Genomic DNA, 10,818 nt, shown 5'->3' with positions numbered 1-10,818 from the left:
AAACATTAAAATCACCGCAGGAGAAAATAAATAAATAAATAAATAGTCTCTGGATATGTTGTCCAGCTACCCGTCCCTAGCTCGGTGCTGTCTGTCAATTCTAACAAACTCTGTGAATGCAGTGTGCTGTGTCTAAACATGGACTGGTATTTACACTGCAGACAGGGAATGAAGAGAAACAGCATTTCAGAATAGTTTTTGAGTTACTGTTGCATACAATGCCATTTAAAACCAGAACCGTTTTTTTTTTTTTTTTTAAATAATAACAATAACAGAAACGCACCAATCACAGAGCGATCCTCTGGATGTCAGTTTCATTTTCTTTGCGTTTCTACTTTGTTAGTCACATGCTTTTGTTAACTTCAGGGCTTTTAATGTTTATATTTTGCCGTTTTTAACTACATATTCATACTTTGTTACACCACCGTGAAATTTAAGATTTAAATAGCTGAAACTGTCACATTTAAGATTTTTTAAATGTTGGGACTGTGAAATTTACAAAAATGGACAGTAAATTCTGTAAGGCCCCACATATAATCATTTGTATATCAGATGTGTAAGGTTTTTGGTCATTAATCTGTTTTATGAAATTTAATTATTACTTATTACTTTATTCTTATTACTTTCTAAGCTCAATAAATGGATGTAAGCGATTACTGTATTTTCCAGCAGATTTCGGGATCTGTGTGCAAGCATTGCGTGTATGAAAGATTAAAAAAAAAAAAAAAAAAACCTGGTATTAATGGCTGCTCCGTGTTGATTGCTGTTATATAAATTAATTTCAGCTCTTTTTGTTTTTACCTAGTTTGGTATTAGAGCATGTAATTGTACTTGGAAGAAAACCTTTAATGGTAAAGGTTTCTTGTTAAATTTGTAGAGGAAAAATGCTGCCTGATTAACTCAGCAAAAACAGGTCTGTACTGTAAATTAGATCGAAAAAGCTGTAATTTGATCATATGATCCTTAGTCTTCAACCATGAAACTTTAATTGCGACATAAAAAGTGCATCAGTAACATATATCCCCCCTAAGGATAAAAATAACACATTCCAGGTATCTGTGTCATGACAAAATGGATCAGCATTGAGGCATTTTAGATTCAGTTTCATTCCTAAACGTCAATCTTTAATACATCTGGATTGTTTGCAAGATCAGGAAACTCATCTTCAGAAGCCCTGCAATTACAAGGTGTATGTGTAGAAGACTACAGTACGTGTGTACAGCATTTATTTGTATATGAAAATGATGAACACTGAATAGGAAAATGATCTTGCACTGTACTTTAGTCAACATCTATCTATATCTGCCACGCAAATGGGTTTTTACAGCTAAACGTTTAGGCAAAAAAACTTTCAACACTTAAAACTCAATGAACAACCCTAGTCTCCAGTATCTACAACTACAAACTAGGTCAGTCCTGTATGTAGAGAAAACCCATCAGTGGCATGACAAATATACGTAGAGATATTTAGTAATTAAATAGGGACAGAATTGCTTCAGTGTAATGTGCATCGTTTACAACGATCTTGAACTTTACAGGTAGCCAGTGCAGCTGGGCAAGACAGGGGGTAATGTGAGCATGTTTTTTACATCTGGTAAGGATCCTAGCAGCGTCATTTTGAACCAGCTGCAATCGGTTTATGGCGCATGAAGTTAGATGGTGGTCCACTATGAAAGGTGCTATATAAAATAAAGATGGATTGATTGAATTTGCTGCAAGGTTTCCAAAGTCCTTGTAAGACAATTTACTGTCAAGAAGGCCTCTGTGAATTAACCAAATTAGTGAATGGTGAAGTATGGAGCGAACGAGTTTCATGCTAGTTTTATACTGTTCTGGAAGTCTGCCTCAAAATTGGGCCCTATATCTTAGTTTCTGATGATAGTAATACACACAAACAAACAAACAAAAAAAACACTGTACTTTAAAAGAACCATGTTTAAACTCGATGACGGCATTCTAGCAGGGCTCCTCAAATAAGACGAATGCAATGCAAACTACAGTATTAAACTTACCCTCATTCATGCGTGAAGAGCATTTGGATCACAAAAACTGGTACTTATTTATTTCAGATTTTGACTATGTAGGATATACAGGAGCTACTTTAATTAAAGCAGTCAATAAAAATAAAAAAATCAGAATGTGACCAATAAAAAACGTTTGGTGTAATAAGAGGAAACTGCAAAGTATGTGTATTGAGTTATCTTTCTTCAGAATCTTTGTTTTACTGGTAAGAATACAAACAAGGAATCAGTGGTATTTTTAAAGAAATGCGTCAATGATGGTCAGAAATGTTTATTTGTCCTTCTCTTTCTGCTCCTTGTCTTTCTTCGCACGCTCTGCTTTCGCCTCTTCCTCCTCGTGGCGTTTGATCAGCTCTTCTACTTCTTTCAGCTTCAGCACTTTGATTTTGGTCTTGCCGTTTTCTCTGGTCAGTGTCGCAATTTCAACTGGAACAGACACAGTCACAAAGCTGTATCAATGACCACTGAACAAGCACTCAGGATCCTACTGGGATCCAAGAAGTACGGCCACAGAAAAATAACACAACTCGAGATTCTGGGTTTCCATTCAAGTTGGTTCGATTTATGGGAAGCACTGTTTTCATGGTCAAATAAATTGGATCCAATGTATTTAATGAGCAATGCATTTAAAATATTAATACAGCACAATTGTGTCACTCCAAGCCTATCAACCAATGTGACATTTCTTCAAAGACATGTTCCACATGTTCAAAATTCTTCAAACAATTTCAATTGACTGGGAAGATCTGTTTTCACGGTCAAAGTTGGATCTAAGAAATAGGATCCAGTTTGACCATGAAAACCCACCTCAAGTAAGTACTTCTAAAAATAAGAAGCGTTACATTGTTTAACCCAGTAATGCCTGTAGGTCAATACTTATATATCCGTAACATTATTTTTACAGTCCGCAAAGCCTCAATTAAAAGCCAACATATGCGATTCACTGTAGGTTGCTGGGCAGATCTTTCATTTTATGTTTGGAATGGGTCACTGGGATCTACATTTACTTTATCTGGGGCAACGTACTGTAACAAACGTCCATGCTACTTTTATTATCAAGTTTCAGCAAACACTTCTGAAGATGTAACCTTCAGGCCAGAAATGGAACAGTGCAAACACATGCTTCTATGAACTAGGCCCTTTAACATGAAATAAATCAATGCTGATCTACTTTAAGACACTGGCTTTTGTATCCTGTTTAGCCTGTGGTGCTCTTTCACGCCTTACCCTTCTCAGCAGACAACTTGCTGACATCCATGGTCTTGTTTAACACCTTGACTGCCAGCGCGAGGGCGGACTCTAATGTCATCTCTCCTTCTTTGAAGTCTTGTTTCAGCATGGACACTGCAGCCTGCAAGAACAATGGGCTTCTTTTAACACCTGTCCTTCCACTATACAAATCCTCTTAATAAAACTAGAAACACGTTTTCACTGAAACTGTTTTGTTTTATATTACATCTAAAGATCCCGCAGGCACAATACATTTAAACCAGTCATGAAAGTGTGTGCTACAGGTGGCAAGTGTTTTTGTTCCTCTTTGTATAATCTCCCACATTCTAATTGATTAGCGATCAAAACATGAAATACAAGAATGGCATCAGATTTAAGATTGAACTGCAGCCGTCACTGAAATGTCAGCCAACAGTTGATATGCATGTATATACTGTATATATATATATATATATATATATTCTTTTGAAAGGATTCTGATGCCATCTACTGTTGAAATCACAAAACTACACCCTGCGTGAGTAAATAAATCACTACCCCAGCCCCACCCCCAAAGTTACAGTTTGTCCATAGCTTAAAACAATCATAAATTCTGATGTTTTCCTGTGGATTTCATTAGCAGGTTGCAACCACATAATATGCAAGTGCTGGAAGGAACACGGGTGTATCATGTTCCAATACTCTTTAGATTCCTTCATTTTGAATAAACTGAAAAAGTAATTCGTCCCAAATTACAGTAAATACATAGCGGATAAAATAAACCTGGCACCCCATGAAATTACCTATGAAAGAAAGGAGAAAATCAATGTACAGCAGAATGCGCGTTGTTACTTATCAGACGTCATTTATGGATTAGTTTCCTTTGTGTGATATCTTTGATCATTTCTTTATATGAATGATTAAGAACATGTTCAATGTGTCCATCGTACACATTTCAAGCAGCTGTGATTGCTTGACTAGTCTAATATTAGTCTCAGCAATATAATATATAAAGTGTAAACTTCTTCCCTCAGATCAGTGCAATATAAACGCCAGTTAAAGTCACTCTGTCAGCCCCTTTTGAGGTGATCTGAACATCCCTTTAATGTGGATACCATTTACTCTGCATGTCGACCAAATGAAAACTCCACATTCTGCTGTTAACACAACTCCCTTCATGACCCAAAGTTGGTAATCCTCAAATCTTGTTTGCTGCCTAAACCTGTTAATTTCTATTGCCCTATAGAGAATTGCCCTGTATGTTGTTGATCAAGGAGAAATGCAAATAGTCTGCATGCGTAAATGAAAGGTGATCTCCAATCCATCACCATAACCACACACATTTCTGAATTGCAATCACTTACAGCACTGTTATTTCCAATGCACGTAGCCTTCCAGCCTCCATAATTACCACTGGGGTCACTCTGGTAGAGCTGGAAGCCGTAATGCTTATCCCAGCCCATGTAAAGCAGGGACACACCAAAAGGACGCTTTCCTGCAAATTAAACATCAGCATTAAAAATAATGAATGCATTTGACTTATTACAGAACTACAAAACAGAACAGAAATATCTCTATGAATACATCTGTTTTAGCAAGCATGTACTGTTGTCACAATGGTCTCAGTTTTGTGCCGTTCCGAAAAAACAAACAAACACAGTGCTTACAATGTTACTGAAGAGTGTTAATGTCTTAGGTTTCTTTTTAGAGATTGCCTTAGACAAAGGAATAATGAAAACTGACTGGGACTATTTGTTCTTACCTCCAAACTGTGTGTAAGCCTGTTTGATGTCGCAGAGCGCTGTAACCAACTGTTCACAAGGGATTGGCTCCTGGTACTGTAATAAATACCTGAAAATTAAAAAGCATATGAATAAGTCAGCAAGCAATACTTCTTTGAAATTATGCATTTATTAAATGCATAACTCATCCAGGAGACAAAGAAATGTGACCAGACATTCCAGAAGAATGCTTTGCCAGCTTCAGTACCATGTTCACTGGTGCTCTTACTGTGCAGATTATTTCTTCATTTCAAATGCACTTCTTTATAAAAAGTCTCAGAAGGTACGAGGGCTTCCACATGTAAACCCACTGCAGTAATAAGTAAACTTATTTACTATGCAGAATTCAGAGCAACAAAATCCAGGTACTAGAAACAGTAAAACTACCTGAGCCACCCTTAAAAATGGTTGGGTAAGGATTTCAATGATTGGTAAACAACGTAGTTAAACTGTACACTGCTCAAACAGTACACCCATTTAGAAACAGGTGTTTATCCCTGGTTGAAAGCACAGTTATCATCTGGTTTCATATACTTACATAAATACTAATATTACTATAATAACATCCTAATATTACTGTTCTAACTTAAGTTATTGGCATTTGATACCAATTCCAGATCCGATTTGGGCGTTTCTAACATGGGAAATAGATGGCTCTTTATATCTCCATGCCATCTTTTTGTTCTTGGTGTTTTTTAACAAGGGTGAGGTTGGCACACAGTAAGGCAAAGCCCAAGCTATCTACTGTAAGATAAGGAATCTGAATGTATTTGTTTTTTCAGAACACCCCCACTTGAACCTCAAGAGCTTACCTCTGAGCAATGAGCCGCAGCTCGTTTGTCAAGACGTTGGCGTCTGAGGTTATCCCAGCAACACTGCAAGCCATATCACTGCAAGAGAGGAACACAATATATCAACAGACTTTCCTTCATGCGCACACCATTGGTAATGAATGAGACTGGGCTATTAACTTACTGCAAACCAAAGCCATCCATCCAGGTGCTGTTACAGGAACAATGAAGCTAGAGTTCTAGATGTCTATTTTTAAACCCACTGATGTAGGATACTAAACAAACACACGTGAAATGTATGGAAGATTATAAGTTGAATCATAGTGAAAAAATCTGACAGTAAAATAAACCTGGCACCCCATCAAATTATGCATTATTAAGGAAAGGAGCAAAACACTCTTCTGTACAGTAGAATTTATTTCAGACATAAATTATGCCCTGTTCTTAAAAGGAAAGGCCAAGACATATCATACAATCGCTATTACTAGAGGGCCATGGAAAACTTAAAATCCATGGAAAACTTACCCCTTCACTTTTTTATTGCCACTGACAAATCTCTAGTGAATTCTGACTTTAAAAAAGAGGTTCCTGTAGTATACTGCATATATGTTGAATTACAAAAAATTGAAAATAGCATAAACTCACTCGTTAAGTTTATAGATTTTCTCGGAGAAGAAAACTTCATCAAGCAGTTTGTGAATGTTCCGTCTCTCTGCTGCCAGCAAAACCCCATCGTTTGCCAAGATCCCGAGGCAGGTGCCCGCGTGCCCGATGGCTTCCATGGCATATTCCACTTGATACAGGCGACCTGCAAAACACATTCCAGTGTGTCAGTCATGCAGCACATCCAACTTTCAGCATGTAACCAGAGGACCAGCAGGAAATGTGCAAGACACAAGAATTCAGCTTTATTGAAAAGACTCGAGAGACTTGCTCCACTATAGAGGCTTTCAGTTTAGAGACAAACAGCAATTCTAATGGGAAATCACCACGTTAAATTTAGTGTGTGCCATTCAATTATCTCACTGCTGATCTGCACACTTTCTTTCTTTTAAACAAAAACAGAAAATTATGATTTGTAATGATATAATCATATTAAGGTATAAATAAAAAGAATTAAACAACCTTTCATTTGTTTGCATTGCCTAATTAAGCAGTTTTAATGTGGGCTTACACCTCCCACATTAATACTGTACATAAAATAAAACTTGCCTTCAGGTGAGAAGATCGTTGTTCTAGAATCATATCTCCGAGACTGAAAAACACAAATATCATACAAATTCAAAAATGAATTAATGATAAATACAGGATCTACATTGTACAGACTAGAAATGTCATTTAAAAACATGACAGTTATTTGCTGTCCAAGCATACAGCAAAAGCTACATAGTTAATTTCTGAATTGTTCAACTTGTCAGAAAACATGCATTGCCAAAGTTTATAACTATTGCACATGACGGAGGTTTCAACACAGGCTGTTGTACAATTTCTGGACTGATAAAGTAACTGTTTATGCCATTTTGCCTGCATGGAATGACACTGTAAATGCATGGTGCAAATGTTCAGTAGATGTCATTTGTTAAACTTCTCAGAATGGAGGGAACCATGTTTTGTTCTTGTAATAATTATTATTGTTGTTGTTGTTATTACTATTATTATTGTTATTATTATTAACAACAACATTAAGATCCTGGCTGCAGACCAGAATCATCTCTTGATTCTTTTGGTATTCAGAAAATGGCATCTCTCTTCTATAACTGCATCTAATAAGCTTAGGTCACAGTTATGGGAAAGAGATGACATTTTCATTCCTTTAGTGTAACTGCTTCTAAGTAATACCTGTCATTTTATATATAAGGTACTTACCATTTTGAAAACCTTTTTTAAGCCTGTAAAACATTAAAAGTCCATGTTAGAATGTTAAATAATATGAAATCCTACAGGGTATAGCTATGGTCCACTGAGATGCAATAACCGTTCCATGAACGACCATCTGTTCAGCTGTCAGTGAGACAAAGTGCTCACATCTTATATTGACAGTTCACATGCTGTACAGTGCAATTCAAGTTAGTGTGGTTCTGGACTTGGTGTATAAATACTTGAATTGTGGATGCACTTCATTATTTACAATTTGATGTTTAAAAGTAATTTATATATATATATATATATATATATATATATATATATATATATATATATATATAATCCAAATAGCATCAGAACATTAGGCTACTAATTTTGACTCGCAGCCATGCTGTAGAATTTAATAAGTATTATGATCTTTATTTGTTTTCTTAAAATATCTAGCAAGTTAAAACAGATTAGAAAATGTGTGTGTGTCCGTTCTGTCAAGTCCTAGTTAAATATCTGCTGACACTTTGATGTACAGATACAGAGGGAAATCCAACACTAACATTTACTTTACGCCATGTGTAAATGATAGACTCAAAGCATCATTAATTTACACAAACTGCTATTCTGAGCTGTTAAAATGCAAAAACTAAGGGAAATGACACGGACAGTCAACTGCAGTATGTCTATTTTGACAACAAGAATGTGTGAAAGGTCAGTTTCTTGTGAGATGATTATTAAATACTTTACATTCGACTTTATTAATCAAGACGTGTTTATCAATAGTGTGTGTACTGTGTAAGCTGCAACACATACACAGCTATTAAAAAACAAAACATACTTTAATTTGAGCGTCACAGAGGTTGATAGTAAAACTCTTAACTTTAATCACAGCTTAAAATTCCACACGAAACTCGGTAAATTGCAGTTCCATTAAAAACAAACATTTAGATTTAAATCATAACAGTATAAAAATGAAAGTTCGGATCCTTCTGTATACATTACAGCACAAACGCACAAAGCGAAAGTAACTCCTTTCACCCAGATCATGACAAAGTGATTTTTCAAACACGCAACCGTACTATAGCACACCATTATCTGCAGCACCGTGTTTAGACGGTCTCAAATAAAGTCTGTTTTTCTTTAAACCGGCATATGAATAACGGAAACCACAAAGTAATACTATTGACAGAGACACAAGAAGGCACGATGAAGCAGCAACTTTACTTCACCTATACCGATAGGCCAAAAGATGCTAATAAATTACAAACTAAAACGCGTTTTAGCAATGAGTTACGCTTGCATGTATACATTAAATACCATTTCTAATGTATAGTTAAATAAATTATCAAGCTTATGAAAGCAGGCTAATTCTGCACATTTTATACCTTAATAATCCTGTTCTAAGCGCTGCCGGGTAGTGAACTGAACAGATCCACGGGTTCTGCCGACAAGAACAACACCTTTCTCAACCAAGAACAATGATCTGTGATAGCGCCACCTAACGCAGTGATGGATTTACTACAGAATAATTGCTGTGGAAGTCAAAACAACGTCACCACCATTTCCTACAACTAGATTGTGTTTACTTCATTGTAAGGCATACAGTGTGCCACAGATAGTTGGGAAGTGCTTCTGTATCTACACAATTTGCTGGAATAAAGAAATTGGCATTCTGGATCACTATGAAATAATAAACTTTTGCTGCAGATTCCCAACCCCAATTTCCCTGAAGCTTTTCCAGGCAAACAAAGAAAATGGTGATTTCTTGTACTTTTATACCAGAAATTGATTATTACACCATACTCTATAGATTTACTTCATTCTCATTTTTTTCTTAAAAAACAACTGTGGATCGTGCAGTTTTAGGATTTGAATCCACCTCTTGTTACTCATCACACTGGGATTTATACTGAGGGCACTATCGGTTTGCAGCACTCTAATATGTTTGTTTATAAAGCAATGGGCAACATCCTATCCCCTAATGGCTAACATGTAGCAGTGCTTACAAAGCCAGGTCTCGGTCATTATTAAACTGTAATATACAGAGATTGGTAGAAGAGCATTTAATGATTTTTCAAAATAAGTTAAAGCTTAATAATTCAATATATCTGCAGTAATCTCAGCACACTATTGCTGGTATTGGGTTTATTTACAAAGACTTATCTTAAGAACCTGTTATTTAGATTTTTTAATGTCTGATTGTTATAGACTGTTGTTAAAGAAACCAGCAGTACACGGAAGTTAGATAAAAATCAAACAAACGTGTTCTTGTTTTATATTTCAATGACATGAAATTTATTTGTATGTATCTGCTATTTTTGGGGCCAGGCTCTTCAGCCAGTGCGCGCACACGCTCACACACACAGGGTCCTCATGCTGTTGTTTATTTGTATACAAATCAACAGTTAATACGTAAATGTAACCTGGTTGATGTGAGGCTATGATAAAAGTTTGGAGATCTGTGAAAATTATTCACTATGTTGACTGACCGAAGTATCTAAGGATCCACATTTTCAATGAATTTCAAAAAAGTTACTTTTGGGTTTACCAAATAACTTTTTATACACCAAGACAAATAGTTTATATCCCAAATGTCAAAGGTACACCACAGCAATACTGGATTGTCTTCTACACAGAGTGTTGGTTTTACATATATACGGCTTCAGCATTACAATTTAAAACAATGTATACAGTACTTGACAAAACACATGCAAATAAAACTTTGTGTATAGAAATACAAGCCATAGTAAAAGTCCACTGCGTTTTCATTTTTTCTTTATTAAAAATGTATTTACAATATGAGTAACATTGGTATTAGTTACAGATCTTTAATATTTTTTAAATACAATTTGGTACCATACTAAACATATTATGTACTTTTGGTTGGCTAATGCACTTCCACTGCAGACAATGATGTTCTGGGAATCTGTCCAAAAATAAATCTTAAGTTGAAGTTACTGTAATAATAAAAACATGCTATACTCATAGTACAAGACCAGAGACACAAAGATCTAGGTTCACTGTTGTTATGCCAAAATAGATACTGTACTTGCATTTTTTACTGCTTGAATAGTTTTCAAACACTTTATAAAGCACTGTTGGTACTGAAACTTACAATATCATTTGTGAAAAAGATGATAAATGCTGAGCCTCCTTCTTTTG

The 10,818-nt window shown here is 35.7% G+C and overlaps 1 protein-coding gene across 1 annotated transcript; it reads right to left on the bottom strand.

The window, feature by feature from the left end:
- Nucleotides 1-2,040: 2,040 nt before the first annotated feature.
- Nucleotides 2,041-9,146, bottom strand: LOC117429072 (proteasome subunit alpha type-4). The gene is made up of 9 exons (XM_034907644.2): nt 9,042-9,146; nt 7,669-7,691; nt 7,015-7,057; nt 6,448-6,610; nt 5,824-5,901; nt 4,993-5,081; nt 4,595-4,725; nt 3,249-3,372; nt 2,041-2,447 (listed from the first exon to the last, which is right to left on the bottom strand). Exons 2-9 carry the CDS (start codon nt 7,669-7,671, stop codon nt 2,293-2,295), a joined length of 786 nt encoding a protein of 261 aa, XP_034763535.1. The 5' UTR covers nt 7,672-7,691; nt 9,042-9,146; the 3' UTR covers nt 2,041-2,292.
- Nucleotides 9,147-10,818: the final 1,672 nt, after the last annotated feature.

This window comes from Acipenser ruthenus, chromosome 24 (assembly GCF_902713425.1).
Source record: "Acipenser ruthenus chromosome 24, fAciRut3.2 maternal haplotype, whole genome shotgun sequence".
Taxonomy (NCBI): domain Eukaryota; kingdom Metazoa; phylum Chordata; class Actinopteri; order Acipenseriformes; family Acipenseridae; genus Acipenser; species Acipenser ruthenus.
The sequence above is the reverse complement of the archived record's forward strand: the minus strand, read 5'-3'. Positions and strand labels throughout refer to the sequence as shown.